The sequence below is a fragment of the Salvia splendens genome, chromosome 7 (genome assembly GCF_004379255.2).
Source record: "Salvia splendens isolate huo1 chromosome 7, SspV2, whole genome shotgun sequence".
NCBI lineage: Eukaryota > Viridiplantae > Streptophyta > Magnoliopsida > Lamiales > Lamiaceae > Salvia > Salvia splendens.
Genome location: NC_056038.1, coordinates 3,531,001 through 3,549,409, shown reverse-complemented (window position 1 = coordinate 3,549,409; position 18,409 = coordinate 3,531,001). Strand labels below are relative to the sequence as shown.

The 18,409-nt window shown below is 36.5% G+C and overlaps 3 protein-coding genes and 1 non-coding gene across 15 annotated transcripts; 2 read left to right on the top strand and 2 right to left on the bottom strand.

The window, feature by feature from the left end:
- Nucleotides 1-63: 63 nt before the first annotated feature.
- On the bottom strand, nucleotides 64-5,185 carry LOC121741533. 12 transcript variants are annotated; one of them, XM_042134342.1, is made up of 5 exons: nucleotides 3,196-5,184; nucleotides 1,167-1,571; nucleotides 946-1,055; nucleotides 572-644; nucleotides 64-454 (listed from the first exon to the last, which is right to left on the bottom strand). In XM_042134342.1, the coding sequence occupies exons 1-2, from the start codon at nucleotides 4,713-4,715 to the stop codon at nucleotides 1,550-1,552; spliced, it is 1,542 nt and encodes a 513-aa protein (XP_041990276.1). In that variant the 5' UTR covers nucleotides 4,716-5,184; the 3' UTR covers nucleotides 64-454; nucleotides 572-644; nucleotides 946-1,055; nucleotides 1,167-1,549. The 12 variants fall into 12 exon arrangements, with proteins under 12 accessions (XP_041990276.1, XP_041990274.1, XP_041990268.1 ...); XM_042134340.1 differs by having other exon boundaries at nucleotides 572-1,055; nucleotides 1,167-1,234; nucleotides 1,315-1,571; XM_042134334.1 differs by lacking the exon at nucleotides 1,167-1,571 and having other exon boundaries at nucleotides 3,196-5,185.
- Nucleotides 5,186-7,547: 2,362 nt separating this feature from the next.
- TRNAN-GUU lies at nucleotides 7,548-7,621 on the top strand. Its single transcript has one exon. It is a non-coding gene; the product is annotated as a tRNA-Asn (tRNA).
- Nucleotides 7,622-8,941: 1,320 nt separating this feature from the next.
- On the top strand, nucleotides 8,942-13,817 carry LOC121741895 (vacuolar-sorting receptor 3-like). Its single transcript, XM_042134842.1, has 12 exons — nucleotides 8,942-9,426; nucleotides 9,891-10,583; nucleotides 10,660-10,748; nucleotides 10,866-10,935; nucleotides 11,000-11,083; nucleotides 11,169-11,245; nucleotides 11,317-11,398; nucleotides 11,782-11,864; nucleotides 11,949-12,015; nucleotides 12,993-13,121; nucleotides 13,203-13,312; nucleotides 13,461-13,817. The coding sequence occupies exons 1-12, from the start codon at nucleotides 9,126-9,128 to the stop codon at nucleotides 13,557-13,559; spliced, it is 1,884 nt and encodes a 627-aa protein (XP_041990776.1). The 5' UTR covers nucleotides 8,942-9,125; the 3' UTR covers nucleotides 13,560-13,817.
- Nucleotides 13,818-14,095: 278 nt separating this feature from the next.
- On the bottom strand, nucleotides 14,096-18,169 carry LOC121742393 (zinc finger protein-like 1 homolog). The gene is made up of 9 exons (XM_042135516.1): nucleotides 18,009-18,169; nucleotides 17,568-17,648; nucleotides 17,362-17,482; nucleotides 17,169-17,263; nucleotides 16,428-16,499; nucleotides 15,698-15,937; nucleotides 15,480-15,588; nucleotides 14,684-14,870; nucleotides 14,096-14,441 (listed from the first exon to the last, which is right to left on the bottom strand). Exons 1-9 carry the CDS (start codon nucleotides 18,030-18,032, stop codon nucleotides 14,357-14,359), a joined length of 1,014 nt encoding a protein of 337 aa, XP_041991450.1. The 5' UTR covers nucleotides 18,033-18,169; the 3' UTR covers nucleotides 14,096-14,356.
- Nucleotides 18,170-18,409: the final 240 nt, after the last annotated feature.

Sequence of the window (18,409 nt, the reverse complement as noted above, 5' to 3'; positions counted from 1 at the left end):
GTCAGTTAGTGTTCAAAATCTTATAATAATGGGGTATAACAAAATTTTAGGGTTTACATGAACTGCATTCCAACCAAAATAATTTTTACTACTTTGAAGAAACTGAATACTAGTATTAGTCCTAATACTTTTCCATGTACCTGTGAATTAACAAGTTCATGGTATAATAAGTTGCTACAAACTAACAGTTTCTCAAAAAAAAAAAGTTACATACTAAGCTTTTCTCTATCACAATAATAAGCACAACCCCCCTCCTTTGATGACCGACAATAATGGCATTAAATACATCATGCATAAATGCACTTTCCTATCGGAATAGTAGAGTTTAGCTAAATTAAACATAGAATTATTGTGAAATCGTATTAGAAAATAGCGACAAGGAAAGCAAACCAGCAAATGTGGCGCATTTTCCCGTCTTAGATGTAGATGGGAACACGTAGAGCATCCAAGGCTGCTGCACGGACGGAGATATCACCGTTTTCCAGGTTCAGAAGGTGAAACGCGGACAAATTAAAAAATAGGAAGAACAGTACTTTTTCAATAAAGATAAAAAGTTCACGAGAGTGCGTACATATATCCAGAGATGTTGATTAAGGTTGGTTATGGTCAGGATAAACGACCAAGCGGTAATGGCTGGACAAAACCTGAGAAACGTAAAAACAAATTAGAATGTTATGCTTTTGAATTGTATATGGAAATGTAAAAAACCAACAAAAAGCTTCGAATAAAGGATAACAAACTACAAACAGTATCTGTTCGAGTTAAGGTGGGAGCCAGTCTGTATCAGTATCACAAAGCTATTATTGGACATACACCACCAACAGACCACACCCCATATTCTCTACATGGCAGCTACTTTCACAAAAATATCTGGACAGACAAACGCGCTTATAGCTAAAGAACCCTGCACAATTTCAGTGTCTTTTGATTAAGCATTTAAATTACTGGTATAAATGATGGTTCATCCATGGAACACAGTGTTTGGAAGATGATGGGAAGTGCCTCCTTGTAAAGTTCATTTGCTTGATCCCCAGATCCAATTATTGACAGCAGACCTGCATAAAAAATGAAAGAAGAGCATAATACAACTGGTACAAATGAAATACTGTTAATTGCTACGATTAATGAGATCATAGAGGTTGCTGGTGTCAGTTTGTTAGAAGAACCTGAATATCTTAACTGGGAATGCTGTTTTGGGGACATCAGTGCAAGTTCAACTACCTATTACAGCCCACTGCTCAAGAAATCAACTATGAAAAATCAGAAACAAGGGTTTTAGTATACAGGACGAACTTATTACAGGTGAGACTTAACTTTGGTTAACGCTGCAGAAGGGTCATAGCAGAAACAGAGGCCAAAACAGCAGGGGATGAGGGATTTGGGGTGTGTAATTGGACAATATAGTGGATTCGTGGCCTTGGACAAACAGAATAAGAGGCCAAACACAGGTGCACAGCTCTAGCTTCGATCTGAAACTGATGTAAATAAGCTAAACAAACCACAGTTGTGGAGATGTAACAAAGTGATAGACACGCCCAAGCAGATATTACTAATTAGAATAATTTAGTAACCTGAGAAGAAAAGAAACCAAAATTTCAGGATGAGATATTGACTAGAATTAGAAGAAACACTCTAACGAGAATGAAATTTAGGAGGTGCACCCTTTAATCCGAGGAGAATGTAGTCAGGACTGTAAGAATAAATGCGGCTAAAACATGAGTTTTCATTAGCAGATCCATCCAGAACCAAGTTAAGGAAAAGAGGTGATTGAAGGTAGAATAGAAGAAAATCAGGCAGAGAATGCTAGAGAAGAAAATGGCATGATAGAAAAAAATCAACAGAAACTATTGCATCAGAATTTCACAATATGAATAATAAATAACAAATAGGAAGAGAATAGAAAAGAGAGGTATTTTCTATTAATACAAGTCACAACTTACAAGAATCGTATGAGAAATCCGCTTTTCAATTTTGTTAACTAATCTGACTTCAATCCTACTAACTCATTGAATAGATTCTGTAACTGCTTACTGACTTTGCTATTCACAGAACTAATCTGAACTTGTTAAATATTCCTGATACATCCTACAACTGATCTGGATGCAGGGATCGATCGAGCAGTCATCAAAGTTTTGGTTTGAAAAGCTTACAACAATAGTGTTGCTTTGGGGAATTTCATTTAGCTCAGGAAAGAAAAAACTTCTCCGACTTTTCCGTTCTTAACAAACAGATACAAGAAATGCTTACACAGACTCACCCAGTGCACACATAGCCAAGCATGTGACTTTCGTTGTTGAAAGTTACATATCTAGCAGACAATTTCCTGGTGAGGAATTACCATTACAAATGAGATGAAACCTCAACATACACCCGTGACCAGTGAACTATCTAAAAGTACAGCTGCCTTTGTTTGACCCTACGATAACAAACACTTCTGCTAAGTGTTGATATTAGTTATATGATGACATGTTTTCACCACAGATGGCTATATAGATCAAAGCTTTTATAGTATTAAAAATGAACTTTCAGTAGATACAAGTTTGAGCTCAGTATCCTAATTTCTTGACCATCTTTGTATGGAAAGAGAATAAGAAGCTTATCTATCTCAATCGTCTAGGACTTGTGCTGCTGGAGAAATTGAGAAGTCTATTCTCGTTGATGCTCATTTAGAAGATACCAGATCATAGATACTCTATTTGCTAAACTTTAATGCAGATTATTGTGTTGTATTGTAATATCTCAATGATAATTGCAGACTATTTTTATTATTGTCCTCTTCCTTCTATAAATGAGATAGAAAACTCTTACTGGAGAAATTGCTAATGAGAGGGAAGATATGTCTTAACAGTCAGCAGAAGAATAGGATAGGATCTAGATAAGCATCACAAGTTGGCTCAAAGCTTCAAAAAAGTTTACTATGAATTATAAAGGTTACGCATGGGAAACCATGGGGCAACAGTAAGTTAAGAGAATGATCATACCAAAATACCAACCTTCTACTATTTCCAAGGATGGCGGGTCACCAACCAACTCTACAACTTTGGTAAACAAAGTAGCAAACATGCATAGGAACAAAATAAAGTGGGAAATCCCCCACGACTACGAGAAATATACATAGGGACGACCCAAAAGTGATCAATCCCCCACAGAAAACATGATATACCCAGATGCCACAAAGCGATGGGGGGCTCTTACCCATCCTCAAATTTAAATCTGAGGTTAGGATAACCCCATTGGTCCATCCTAACAAGTGCCTTCAGAATTGGTGGCGCAGAAATATGATCATAAACAGTGAGGTCAGAGGTTTGGGTCCCTCTGCTTGCCAAAAAGTCTGCTGCGCGATTGCCTTCACGGGGTATGTGAGTGATCTTGTATTGAATCTGCCGAAGGAGGAGCCTGATCTGAACTATTGTGTGTCGGAGAGCTGTTGGGCCTTGCTTCCCCGATTTAAGCATGGTGACAATAGCAGCCGCATCAAGCTCAATCCAAACATGGTCCCCCTGCTCCTTTGCCATCAACAAACCTTGACATAGAGCAAGAAGCTCCGCTTCAAAGCCTGAAGTAGCGGCGAGGGGGGTGCAGAAGGCACCAAGGAGCATGCCGTCTGAATCCCGCACCAGTCCTCCTCCTCCTGCCTGCCCCGATCCTGCGGCAAAGGAGCCGTCAGTGTTAAGCTTGACCCAGGGATGATCTGGAGGCTGCCACTGCACAAGAAGGGACCTCATAATCCTAGGTCGCAGTGGATTTGGTAGCATGAAGTCGTCCTCTTCATTACCGTGCAACGTCTCACATTGTATACCAATACCCAAATCCGTGGCTCCTGTAAAGGCAGATCTGGTGGGTTTTCTTCTTGTAGTTTGATCAGTGGGCATTTGCACAGCTCTGTTATAGTCTCTCTTTGGTCTTTTTCTTTTCCTCCTAAAAACTTTGCAGCATGTCTCTTTCAAATGCCCCACATTTCGACAATCCATGCGAAACAGAGGGATTGGTCTTTTTCTTTTCTTCCTAAAAGTTTTGCAGCATGTCACTTTTGAATGCCCCACATTTCGACAATCCATGCAAAACAGAGGGATCTTGTCCCATTTCACCCTTCGGGTGATTTCACGTCCACCAATATCAAGCACAAACTTCTTTGGTGGTGGTTTGGATATGTCTATTTCCACACACATTCTAGCAAAGGATATTCTAGAGCGTGTGATAGTCGCGTGATCTATTTTAATAGGATTGCCAAAAATTCTACCAATTGCGAATAGGGTGGCAGTATCAAAGAAACGCAGAGGCAAGGCAAATAGACTACACCAAACAGCAACATTACGGGATTCAAATGACAGATCAAACTCAGTTGTCCATTCAAACACACGCATAGGATGTTGTTCAATGAACCACACAGGTATGCCATTAGGTCCATTAAGCAAGTTAACATAGTCAGTAAAATCAGACAGTTCAATGAGAACATGCCTATCATCTAAATATTTCCATGAACATCCAACAAAATTCATGTTAGCAAAAGCGTTTTGGATATGTTGGGAGGTGGGGATTGAGAGGGGGAATTTTCCAACAACGACGTGTCCTAGGCGAGGTGCGAGGTAAGGAGTATCAGTAGCCGAAAAATAGATAGACGGCTTACCTAAGCTCTCGCCGATGATTCCCATCGGCGACGGATCTAGTAAAACCGGCCCCAAATTGGGGTGGTGGTTGTTCATCACTAAATTCATTCCCACTAACTCCCTTCGCTGTCAGCGTAGAGAAGGTTGGTAGGTAGAGAGGAAGGAAAATAGTGGGGGCGTTCGGTTAATGGTCGACGAGGAAGCTAAGTGTTCAATTAGGGCCGGTGATTGTGCAGTAACGAGCTCTACAATTTAGTCACCGGAGATCAACCTCTCCTCTTCTGCTCTCCTTCACCGTAACAATTCCTCTGCACAGCAGCTCCAGGAACAAAAGGAAGCGGAGAATAACCACTGGATAAAATCGAGAGGGAAAAGAGTGGCGAAGTTGAGAAAAAGCGTATGTAAAATCGCCCCAATTTTCAAATCCTAGTTCACTACGAAGTGGAAGTACGCGGTTGCGGTTGCGGTTGCGGCGGCGGCGGCGGCGGAAGAAGGAGAATCTTGGTGCAGAACCTGAAAATTCTGGATTGGGGACGACAAGCTCAGGAAAAAGATGCCCAATTGATTAGGGTAAAGAGAAATTAAGGGAAAAGACAAAGGATAAAAACGATGCCGTTTCATGAAACGCCTAACATAAACAGTCATGCAGTTGATGGGATATTGGTTTAATAGAAATTGTTTTTTAAAACCTAACAATATCAATTGAATTCATTCTTTTACTACTCTATTTTGGATTTAGATACGGAAGACATAACGAATTAAATTTGGAATTTATATAGCTTTTAAGTCAGATAGTAGTACTAAATAATAATTCATGAATTAATAATATCAAAATAATATTAAGAGAAATATAATAACTCAAAACTTTCTGCCTATCCATTGTAACTCATTAGTTCTTTACAAGTTAAGTTGTGATTTACTTGTACTTATTTTGCTATAACTCGAGATTGTAGCCTTGGTAAGTGCTTCCTTCGTAACACCATTTGTTTATTTTTGTCATCTTATGTCAAAAACATATTTCATTTTCAAATAGAGGGAATATTTTTTAGTCTGTGAATTTTGTGAAAGTATTAATTTTGGTATGTAATATTTAAAATATCCTCAAGGTCTATAAACTTTTATTTAAGTATTATTTGAGCTTTTTTTTACTATTTCAAATTTTTTTGACGAAAATACCCTTAAGCCCATGAAAAGGTATTTCAGTCTATTTACTTTCTATTCTTCATTAAAATAAGATAACATCTTTTTTCCACAAACTTTGTCAAAATATCAATTTTAGTACGAGCTTTAATTCCTTGAGAAAGTGAGAATTCTCCAGTGAGATTGTTCAGGGTTATGCCTGTCAAAATGGATATCGGGTATTGGATATCTGAAATCCGAAAAATCGGGTTTCGGATTGGGATTGGGTGTTGAGAATTTTGGATTTTCGGATGTCGGGTTACCCGATACCCTATCGGGTATACCCGAATACCTAATTTTTAAAAAAAATTAATAAATAATGTATTTATTCTAATTTGCGGAGGTAATAGTGATCGGGTATACCCGAATAATCAGATTTTTTTTAAAAATAATAAATAATGTATTTATTCTAATTTGCGTAGGTAATAGTGGCAGAGGGAGTGGGATATTCTTACTTATTTACAACCCTAAGTACCCAATTGTCTGTTTATATTCTAATTTCTAACTGCCCATAGTCATAGACTCATAGGGTTTTAAAATAATGTATTAATTCTAATTTTTAAAAATTTAAGTAATTAAATATTAGGATAATTGTGATGGGTAACTTATGAATTTTGTATTTTTAAAAGTTTGTAGTTATTTTCTCTTGAATACTGAAGTATTTCAAGTTTGTATTAATGCGAACTACATGTTAGTATTTCTAAAAGTTTGTAGTTAATATTTTTAAAAAAAGTCAAAATCGAAATTGAAATTGGGACTGGATACCCGATTATTCGGGACTGGATACCCGAGTCGGGTATTCGGGTACGTGAAATCAAAATCGGATCGAGTATCATGTACTGTACTAGATTTTGGGAAATTCGGGATCGGGTATCCGCAGATACCCAACATGACATACCTATTCAGGGTAGTTTAAAGAGGTGATGTTTCCGATGAGATGAGGGATTACACCACGAAATCTGTTGTTGTTCAGGTTTAGAACTAAGAGACTTAGAAGTTTTTCAATTAAATTTGGGATCGAGCCATTAAGATTATTCTTCTCAAGATTTACCTTCTTTAAAGACAACAAACTGGCAATTTCATCAATACTTCCTTCAAATTGTTACTCAAATCCAACTTCCTGAGAAATCTTGCTAAAGAATTGAGATTTTTCCAGAGAGAGATTTGTGATCAACAGTTAAGAAATTAAGCTTGGTAACAAAGCTCCATGAATTAGGGAGAGAGAAAGTGAGATTATATTCTATTGAACAGTGATAGAGGATGAAAGAGAAAGGCTCACGAGGATCGAATCACAGAAGAAACTAAAGCTTACACAAAAAATGATATTTTGGCAAAGTTTTCGGACCAAAAAAATGTTATGTCAATATTTAATGAAGAAGATAGTAAATTGACATAATTTTCATTTATGGTCTTGAGGGTATTTTCACCATAAAATAGTTTAACGATAAAATTGTAGCTCAAAAATGTTAAATTGAAGTTCATAGACTTCGAAAATCAGAACATATTTCAAATATTACATACCAAAATTAATACCTTAACAAAGCTCACGGATGAAAAAATTCCGTCTTTTAAATAATGACAGTTTATCCCTAATCAATGGATTATGATGGATCTTTGATCATGGATATATTCCATCACTTGTTTTTAATAATACATAATCTTTCATGCATAGAAAATCGGACGTGCCCAAATATTAATGACGTTCTCCAAAATGATTTAGAGAATAGATTTATATATTATAAATAAAACTAATTACATCTAGCTGGAATAGCTCAGTTGGTTAGAGCGTGTGGCTGTTAACCACAAGGTCGGAGGTTCAAGCCCTCCTTCTAGCGATTTCTCTTATCTTTTTAGCTATTTGAAATAAAAATATTAAAGATTTAAAAATACTTGTTTTCTGTAAAATAAAAAAGTCACTATATATAGTTATAATTGACCTAAATTTAGTATGAGAACATGCTTCATTTTTTTTACAAAAAAATCATGTTAAATTAACAAAATACTTGCTTCATTCCTTAAACATTATTCATTTTGTCCTTCTATAATGTTTATAAAAAAACTAAGCGTGACATCTGCCATTGATCTTAGCATACTTTAACTCTTATTAAAATTAATACCCGAAAAAATAAGTAATGTTACATGGAACAGATAAAGTATTAAAGATTAAGTGCCACTCGTTTTTAATGTTAAATTGAATAATATTGACTATCTAATATTGGAGTAGTATTTTTACACAGTACTTTTTCAAGATTTGATCCATGATTTAAAGTTTAAATAATTATTGAATATTAAGTAGTACTTAATATTTTGGTTATTTTGATATTTTGCATGGCTAATTTTATGTTTTGGGTGGTGAATGACTGAACGCTGACTTGGTTCTATATGTTAATAAATGAATGAATGATGATGAATTTTTGAATTTGTTATACATGTAAAATTTATAAATCATACTAATATATATTTCATATTTCGATAAAAAAAATATAAGTTCCAAATCTTGAATTTATACATAAAATATAGTAGTAACATATAAATATATTTTAAGTAGCATAGTTGTATATTTAAGTAGCAGAGTTGTATGTACATAATATCAATAACTATTCATAACATTTAAATTAAGGTAGTGGAGTAGTTTTTTTCGCACAATGAGCTCATGCATTTTTTGTAGAAAAAGGCATAAGAATAATCTTTGTCTTAAATTAAATATACATATGCAGGATCATATCGAGTGAAATTGACCCTATAGTACACAACTAAGACTCATTATCAATCTCAGGATCGGAATTTGAGTGAAATTGATATCATCATATAATTTTAAAAGATAGAGTGTTTTATATACGTAATACTTATCATATTGTGATTAAATAGTATATTTAAAATGTTGGTTTCTAATCACCTCTACATATTGTGCGTCATATTTTATGCATTTATCGCTTTCCATCCATCTACCGCTACAACTCTAAACCGACAATTTATTAGGTTGAATTTAATATTTTTTTACTCTCAAACTAAACCAAACCTAGATAATTTTGTTTCTCAAACTAATTTCTTATTTTCTCCGATAATATTATTTTTAATTTCTTAATCAACACGTTCACGCACGCCTCATTCTCAAACAACAAATAAAAGCAGCAAAATGACGAATTTGATCACTAAAAATAGTCACAACTGCTAATCTAAACTCACTGTCACTCTTCAAGATTTTTCAATCTTCTTCTTTAAGTCTACCGGTCAATATTTAACACGCAGAAGTCATACAAAGCAAGAAAAACACCCCAGAAATATCTGGAGAATTCAGCTGATCTCCAATTCCATTGATTATTCTGCAAATCCGATCAAATGGGGTGTTCTCGGGGACTAAAAGCCGCACTCTTGCTTGGAGTTGCGTTGCTGATTTTCACAGAATCAGTGGTGGGTCGTTTCGTGGTGGAGAAGAACAGTTTGAAGGTCATGTCGCCAGATAGCGTAAAGGGCAATCATGATAGCGCCATCGGTAATTTCGGGATTCCACAATACGGTGGAAGCATGGCTGGAGCTGTTGTGTATCCGAAGGATAATCAGAAAGGATGCGATGATTTTGGGATTTCTTTCAAGGCTAAAGCTGGAGCGATGCCCAATTTTGTTCTCCTCGATCGTGGAGGTACGGTCCTTTCTTCACCTAATGTTAAGCTGTGACCGGCATCTCCAGTAGTCAAAGGGGGCTTTTGACGACGATGATAAAGAGGCCTAATTTGATGTTGTTTTTGTGTAAACTTTTACCGAGATAGTGAGATGCCTTCTTTTGTTAGCTTACTTGGTTTCTAATTTTGCTTTGAAGCCTGTTATTTATAGGCAATATCCCTAGTTTGGAACGATTCCCTTTCGGCTTATTCTATTGATTTTTAAATCAATCTGATTTTGACAGTTCTTTTCTTAGGATGGTTATTTAGTTAGTTGACATATCATGTTATTGATTTGATTTCTAGGATGGATTTGGAATTTTGTTTTTACATTGTCTGGTTGGTGGGCTAAAAGCATAATTTCTCATCATTTTTCTGTGATGGATTCACGCTTTGTTTTAGACTCAATTCTGCTGTTATTTATTATGCTTCATGTCCACTGCAGAATGTTTTTTTGCTTTAAAGGTTTGGAATGCCCAAAATGCTGGTGCGGCTGCAGTTTTAGTGGCTGATTACATTGATGAAGCATTGATCACAATGGACTCACCTGAAGAGAAATCTAGAGCTGAAAAGTACATCTCGAACATAACAATTCCATCTGCATTGATTGATAAAAGTTTTGGCGAAAAGTTGAAGGAGGCAATCAATAAAGGTGATATGGTGAATGTGAATCTTGATTGGAGAGAAGCTGTTCCCCATCCCGATGATCGGGTTGAATATGAACTGTGGACTAACAGCAACGATGAGTGTGGATTCAAGTGTGATATGCTGATGGAGTTTGTGAAGGATTTTAAGGGTGCAGCTCAGATTCTCGAGAAATCTGGTTATACTCAATTTACACCACATTATATCACATGGTATTGCCCGCAGGCATTTACCATAAGCAAACAGTGCAAGTCGCAGTGCATCAACCATGGAAGGTATTGTACTCCAGATCCCGAGCAAGACTTCAGCACAGGTTACGAGGGAAAAGACGTCGTCATTGAAAACTTGAGGCAGCTATGTGTGTTCAGGGTTGCCAATGAAACTAAAAAGCCTTGGATATGGTGGGATTATGTTACAGATTTCCAAATTAGATGCCCCATGAAAGAGAAGAAATACAATAACGAATGTGCTGAGGGTGTCATCAAATCATTAGGTGGTTGCTTATGTCTTTCTCATTAACACACATGCCTTTGTTGTGGAATACTCATGTACTGTTTCTTGCAAATCAGGGCTTGATCTGAAAAAAATTAAAAAATGCATGGGTGATCCTGAGGCTGATTCGGACAATCAGGTTCTGAAGGAAGAGCAGGATGCTCAGGTAAGTATTACAACAAAGTTTGGAAACAGTTTTGAAGTAAAACAGAAATTTTGTTTGCACCACCTTTTTGTCTTGGAGATGATTGTGTAAAATTTCTGAGAAGTACAAGTCCTGCAGGTTGGCAAAGGCTCACGCGGTGACGTAACCATATTGCCTACCCTTGTGGTGAATAATCGGCAATATCGGGGTATGCTCACTGCTTAATATAATTACCTCTCATATTATAATTATCTAATGTGCCTGCTGTACAGGAAAATTGGAGAAAGGGGCAGTATTGAAGGCTTTATGTGCTGGTTTTGAGGAAACTACAGAGCCATCTGTTTGTTTAAGTGGTGGTAAGATATTTTGAGAGTAAATCGTGCCATAATGAAAGCGGCCATTCACATCTACAACTTGGATTAATTGATCTGGTAACTGCAGACGTAGAAACAAATGAGTGCTTGGATAACAATGGTGGCTGTTGGGAAGACAAATCAAACAATATTACTGCTTGCAAGGTGCTTGACCAAAATTATTTTTATCATTGCAGAGGCTGCTAATTTCTAACATCTATTCTACGCACATCCAGGATACATTTAGAGGAAGAGTGTGTGAATGCCCAGTAGTTAATGGCGTGCAGTTTAAGGGAGATGGCTATAGCTCTTGCGTTGGTAAGTAAAGTGGAGGTTTCGTCCCATATTTAAAGCCACATAGAACTGCATGCCAGCACTTCTAATTTTTTATTAAAATCATAAATTATGACAGTGCTTTCCATGTGGATTCTGATACTAGTGTTGAAGGCATATAATTCTCTCCTAGATGCTCACTCACATCATCTTGTAAATCAATGGACTAGTGCAAAAATAGAACAATTAGTTCTGTATATTTTTTAACCATAGCTCTTGTTTGTAGGAATTATATTTGGTAGACCACTTCACATCTTTATTTATCCGCTAGAATTAGGAGACCAAACTCTTATTTCCTTGCAAAAATATCTTAAGCTGTTTGGAGATAATTGTCTAGTTGTCATAATTTTTTCCCATATTTTATGCAGCAAGTGGACCTGGGCGCTGCAAAATCACTAATGGTGGATGCTGGCACGACACTAAAAATGGGATCACTTTCTCTGCTTGTGTGGTTGGTTTCTTATGATGTTTAGTTATTATTTCCAAAATTAATTATTTGGTCCAATATAAACTTTTTGGCATTCCGTTTTAACAGGATAATGATGATGGGAAATGCACATGCCCTCCAGGATTTAAAGGTGATGGTGTCAAAAGCTGTGAAGGTAAGATACCTTGATTTTTTTACGTATTTTGGATATATGTTATACCTTTGTGTCCCTCCCGGCGCATTTTTCACGTGTCCGGTGCGTGAAGAATAACTCCACTGTACTTAGTATTGTTATATAGTTCCATTATATTAAAAACTAGCACTTCACTGGTAAGCTGCCGAAACGTGACTTCCACTAGTCTTAACTGAATTGCCAAATGAAAAAATTACTATCTCCAAAATGCATCAATAAGATATATTGCAAGTTTTGTCTTCTCAGCCCAGCTCAAACTTCATTAAATATCTTGGGTGAGTGATGATCCTAAATTTGTTCATATATCAAGTTTCCATTGTACATGGCTGAGCTTAGAAGGTTGTATTGATTTTGTTATGAAGAGGATCATGCATTTAAGATGATTGTATTGGAAATTGGGAATTTTATTGACTCTGCTTTTATAGTATATAAATATTATGAAGTGTTTTTTTAGAAAATGAGGGGTTCATTGTAAAGGTATGGTTCTAAATGAAAAATAGTAGTAGTAGTAGTAGTATGTAATATGGTTGGAAAAATATATAAAGTGGGCCCAGTGAAAAAATTACAACTGATGCCAAGAAACATGACCAAAGCAAAGCCATAGTTTCTAAGCCCTTCTGGTTGCCAATACTATTAAAGGTTTTTATTATTAAGTCAATTCATGAAGGATGCTAGTTACAATGTAACACATGAAAACACATTAATTGGTTGCTTTCATTAACAAGATTGATGCATCTGCAATTCCTTTCTGCTATTGTTATGGAACATATTTAGGAAGTGGAGGATGGCATGGAATACTATGTCATCAACTGAGAATCGGATATGACTATTGGGCAAATCTTGCTTACAAATTGAAAGATTTGTGGACATGAGGCTAAAGATCATCACTTTCTATATGACTGTCCACTGTTTTCTTGAAGAAAATTCTGCCCTTCGCTGATTTTCTTTTATACATACAGATATTGATGAATGTAGCGAGAAGAAGGCATGTCAGTGCCCTGAATGCAGTTGCAAGAATACTTGGGGCAGTTATGAGTGTACCTGTAGCAGAGACCTGTTGTACATCAGGGACCATGATACCTGCATAAGTCAGTCCACTTTCAACTTTTTGTCAAGTCGCCGGTTCACTTTGATTCGTCTGTTTTTCATCAATTACATTTCTTGTGCAGGTAAGAGGGCTACCGAGGTCAGGTCTGCATGGACTGCTGTTTGGGTCATTTTTCTCGGATTGGCTATGGCTACCTGTGGAGCATATCTGGTGTACAGATATAGGCTGAGGGTATGCTTTCTAAACATATCACTATATGATCTTGTTTCATATTGTTCATGGATTCACGATTGGCTAAGCAAAAACATGGCGTTTACTAGTTAGGTAGGGCACTTCAAAGTCATTAACATGATATAATTTCTTGTGTGATGTTTGCCAGTCGTATATGGACTCGGAGATACGGGCTATAATGGCGCAATACATGCCGCTAGACAGCCAAAACGAAGTTGTAAGTCATGCAAATGAAGAGCGTGCTTGAAGATGGAGAATAGGCATTGGCGCGCAAGGGTAACAGAGTTATATATATTAGTAAAACTTTGTTGGGATTATGAAATTTAACCCTCAAAATGTATTTGGTGAACAAGAAAGAAAGGTGATAGGTTCGAACTGTGTACATTTTAGCAGATAGCATTTTGTATACAATAGATGATGCATCAAACCCTTTTCTTGATGTAAGGAAAGGCACCTTGTTATTCACAAAATGAGTCTTGTATTAAAATAATATTGTTGAAAACTAGGATTTTGTGTGGACCTTTTTCTTTTCTTTTTCTCTGTGGGAATGTTTTATGCAGATTTTGGATGTATGATGGTTAAATTGCTTGGTTTAAGTCCGTGTAAGCGTGCTGAGATTTATATTGAAGTTAATACTACTATCATATTGTTGTTGTGATTTTTATACTGAAAATTAAATTTTTTTGAAACAAAAAAGATGTCTTAAGTGGGAAAATGAAAGAATCTTATGCAAGCATTGTAGTGCACATAATACTTGGGTTGCCGATGCTCTAAGCCCAATACTGTGACTGAAGTTTTAAATCACTCAAAGCAGTGTCCCATATAAAAGGTACAATTCAATCGATTACATTGCTCTGAACTCGTCAATGGTACTTTAGCTACACAATCCGGAAACAAGATCACGGGAGAGAGGGTTACGAAATCGAATATTGCTTAGACCAAAAATCACATCTTGGAGATTGTGTTTTCTACAAAAACCATAAAATTAACAAAGGTCCTTCATCGGCTGTGTTATAGCCTGAATAACTCACTCTCAAAGGTTGATCATTGTGGCTCATCATCGCCCAATTCGTCACCCAGACCACGTGCAATTCTGTAATATAGAATACCCATTGTCGCCATGCACGCCCTGTGCAAACGAGAAAAAGCTTGTAAATGAATTCATGCTCATAACTGAAGCAAAGAAAGCAAAGAAAAAAACTCAAATCAGCTAAAATTTGAAAACAATCTGCCAATCTTATTGACCAAGCTATCGAACTACCATTCCTAGGCAATATCTGTTAAAAGTAAAATATGCAAAGAATTATAGATGAAATTTTCCAAATAAATTTTCAGAACCAACTGAAACAACTGCAGGTAATAATATCTTACATGATGGCTAAAATTAAGAGCAACTTCCTTGGGTCCATTCGTGAAGTCTTGTGGTGCCTTGTACGGCGTTCTGGGCCATCATCCCCATGAGATGCATCTTTCCTTGGTGGCGCAGTCACTGGTAGAGTAGGCAATGCACTGGACCAGAAAGGCAGCAATGACCTGAGGAACTTATGGCGAAATGAACCTACATTTCATAATTCCACACACCTGATTTAGCATTGTGCAATATAGAATATTATAAGTCGCACCTGGCAGAAACTAATTTGATTTTACACTGAGGATAGAAAACATATCACCTAATATATCCAAACATGGACAATCAATCTAGATTTGAGTTGAAAACTAGTGTATCTGTAAAAGTAAAAAAAATCTTTACCTATGCAAGTATTGTTTTATTCTTTCATTTCACTGAACCTGATTGGAACCCTTGATTTCAAGAATCATAAGTAACAAGGTAGTATGTTTAATTGTTGCTTTCAGTTCCAGATATAGTAGAATGAAAACTGAACAAATCAACATCTTTAGAAATAACTAGAGTTTGTAAAAGGCAGGAATATCCAACCAAAATGGCTTCTAGGAAAGTCATATGTTTGAGATTGAGTTTGACAAGGAAGGTGCTGATTTTGCCAGGGTGAGAATATTATGAAGCAGGGTTCGGGGCTGGACCAAGTTGCATGAACGAGCAGGTTGTGCATGGCCTTAGGTTAGCATAAGGATTTCCTATCTAGTTATTTCCCATTCTATTGCTTTGTATTTTAGTCAAATATCTTAGCAATAAATAACTTCAACACACCTCTTCGAGAGTACTTTTTCCTATTTGCGTCTTCATCGTCGGCATAGTATGGTACCTCTGAGTTTTGTCTCTCCACTTGCATAGCACCTTTTCGTGTGGTTGCACCAGGCTGGGAAAAAAACGTTTGAGAAACCCAAAACCAGCCAGATGCAAACCACACAAGACATGGAGGTGAAGAGTGAAAGCTACAAAACAATTAATGCATAAAAATATCTTACACCAGTGGGACTTGTGTTTTTCATAAAGTCGGGTCCATGATTGGGCAAAGATGACGTCCCAGAGCCATATCCATCTATCTCCAAAATATCCAGATTTTCAGGTCTTTCAGTAGAAGCAGGAATTTTAACATCAGAGGTGTGTGCCAAGGGTTCAGAAGCAAATGCAGGTGGAGGACTACGGGATTCTGCTCCCTGGTGTGGTACTGGGTGGTTCCCAAATACATTCTTCTCCAAACCAGTCTGCAAGAGAGATCATGTATATCAGATGTGAGAAGAGCATGCATTAAAAAGAAGAGTGAAAGTTCCCAACTGATTTATATGCACAAAGTTCTGTAAATCCACTACGCAAAAGAAAATTTAAATTGAAGAAGAGAGCACCTAGAAAATTGAACCAAATTCTATAAATAATAAAATAAGCAACCAAAAGATTCATAAACACACAATATAACAGTTTCCACAAAAGATATTGTTCAACCCAATGCTGGGTCTCACAATGCAGGAACAAGATCATAGCAAAAGTATCCACAAATCCAAGAAGCACTTAGTGACACATGAGTGTTTCTTACTATAAAAAATAGATCATCTAGAATGCATGAGCCATGGCTTTTGTCAAGAGAGATAGACACCAAAGTACTCCGTACTAAGTAACTTCTCTAAACCAGATATGAGATTTAACAGTTTATAAGTAACAAAATTATGCAACCAAAAAATAGAACAATGATTATACAACCTGCATAATTGCATCTTTCAACTTTGAATGGAGGCGTGATCCTGAATCTTTCACACTTTTCGGAGGCCATATCTGTAAAAAGTTGAGCATCAGTTATGAAAAAGTATATGGTCTAAAGGGAAGATACCTACAAACAATCTAAGCGGTAAAGATCCTATGGACTAAGTTCAGGAACACAGATGCACCAGAGATTATCATAGATAGCAGAGCAAAATCTGACATTCCATCCCAAATCCAGTAAGACGAAGTAAAATACTCCTACCCAAGGTTTTATAGAGTTAGATAAACATATTTTCAAATTTCTCAAGTTACTTTGTCAGTATATGAATGATATAAAACCTAGTTTCCAATTTTAAGACTGTGACACTCCTGACTCCTTACATACCATGTGCTTGGTAGGTGTTTCTAATTTTAAGATCACCTAATCTATGATCTTGATTAGATGAACAGAAACAGTAAGGAGGTGTTGCCGTGTTGGCAGAGTAATCTTAACCAAAAATAGGTTCTTCTACTCCTGTCCCCACTGGATCTTAAGGTAAAAGGTAACATTTGTAAACAAACACAACACTAAACTATTTAATAGGATTTCAAAAGTCATTAATCTCATCCTCGGAACATAAACCTCCCAATCCCTGGCAAAACATATACTTATTGTAACACCATAACATTGTCAAAAGGAAAGCAAAAAAAAGCAAGTGTGTGGAGCTGAACATTCCAAGTGTTTCCATAAGCAGAACGTACCGGGGTAGAACAGGCTGGGCATACGTATCCAGCAGGAGCTGTTTGTGGAGGAAAACTTTTAACATGCGAAACTAAACAATCTGAATGTATCACATCTGCACATTCCAAGCATTAAGTTAGATGCATAGCTAGCCACAACATTTTTCCCTCTAAACTTATTTGAATATGAATATAAGGAAGCATGAAGACATACGCAAACAGCCCAATCGAGCAGTTTGAGGGTCATTCCCTTCTGCAAGATCAGCTTGACAATGGAAACATTTAGGAGGCCAATCATATTCTCCATCAATTACCCACTCCGAGTAAGTACGCACCTAAATGCAACAACATGTTTGTTTAACAGCTACACAGGCAATACTTCTCCAAAACTGAATTTCGATGAATTGTTATTAATCATACCACACAGATTTGGTGTTCCGGAAAGCATATACATTCCCCACACACCGGCACCTTGTGGACGAAGCAATACAACTTAGTCGCCTAAAACCAAATAGATAAAACTCATGAGCTTTCCAAAAATCGGGAACAAAAAAAACACCATCAGTAAATCCATATATAACTGTATTGCGCAATTTGATTCCATATTGCGCAAATCCATCGAAGAACTAGATTCCACCGCCTATCACTATATCAGTAACGGAAAAAACGCAAGGTCGAATCTACTAAGCTAGTCGATCGCAAACTACAATCTAAATTACAAAATCGAACGATCTCCTATATCATGAGGGGAAATGGCGAATACGATCGGATCTAAAACTACCACCGATTGCAAATTAAATTATATACAATAACTCAATCAATTTCAGAAATTACATAATAAGGCAAACCAGTGAAATATACCTTGCGGCATTTGCAGACCACCATGCTGTAGAGCGGATACAAAACCAGATCGAAATTGAGATTAGTGGGTTTTAGGTGAAATTTTTTGGTGTAGAAATTGCAGCGACAGTATTAGAGAATTCCTGATTTATTTTGGTTACGAATCGTTGAAAAAACCAAAACTCTATTAATTTTATTTGTACTTTCGCTATTTATTTAATTTTTCTAATTTCGTGGACGTTCCCTCTTAATTTATTTATAATTACTTTCTTACATGTTTTTTAGCCCAATTATTAGACATTTCATTTTGTGGGATACTCAATCCGGCGTATTAGAGCATCTCCAATGACGGACATCCGGTCGAACATCCGCGACGGGCCACAATAATTCTATTCCTTATCGTCAATCTCTTAATATCATTG

Excerpts from the sequence above, each read along its gene's own strand:
- LOC121741533 (XM_042134334.1), bottom strand. The coding sequence starts at position 4,715 with ATGAATTTAGTGATGAACAACCACCACCCCAATTTGGGGCCGGTTTTA. Across the intron at positions 1,056-3,195 it reads AGATTTAAATTTGAGGATGG|GTCTGCTGTCAATAATTGGA; the intron begins GTAAGAGCCCCC and ends TTTTTTATGCAG.
- LOC121741895 (XM_042134842.1), top strand. The coding sequence starts at position 9,126 with ATGGGGTGTTCTCGGGGACTAAAAGCCGCACTCTTGCTTGGAGTTGCG. Across the intron at positions 10,749-10,865 it reads AGGAAGAGCAGGATGCTCAG|GTTGGCAAAGGCTCACGCGG; the intron begins GTAAGTATTACA and ends CAAGTCCTGCAG. Across the intron at positions 10,936-10,999 it reads GAATAATCGGCAATATCGGG|GAAAATTGGAGAAAGGGGCA; the intron begins GTATGCTCACTG and ends CCTGCTGTACAG.
- LOC121742393 (XM_042135516.1), bottom strand. The coding sequence starts at position 18,032 with ATGGTGGTCTGCAAATGCCGCAAG. Across the intron at positions 15,589-15,697 it reads AAAACACAAGTCCCACTGGT|CCTGGTGCAACCACACGAAA; the intron begins GTAAGATATTTT and ends TTTTTTTCCCAG. Across the intron at positions 14,871-15,479 it reads GAAAAAGTACTCTCGAAGAG|GTTCATTTCGCCATAAGTTC; the intron begins GTGTGTTGAAGT and ends TATGAAATGTAG.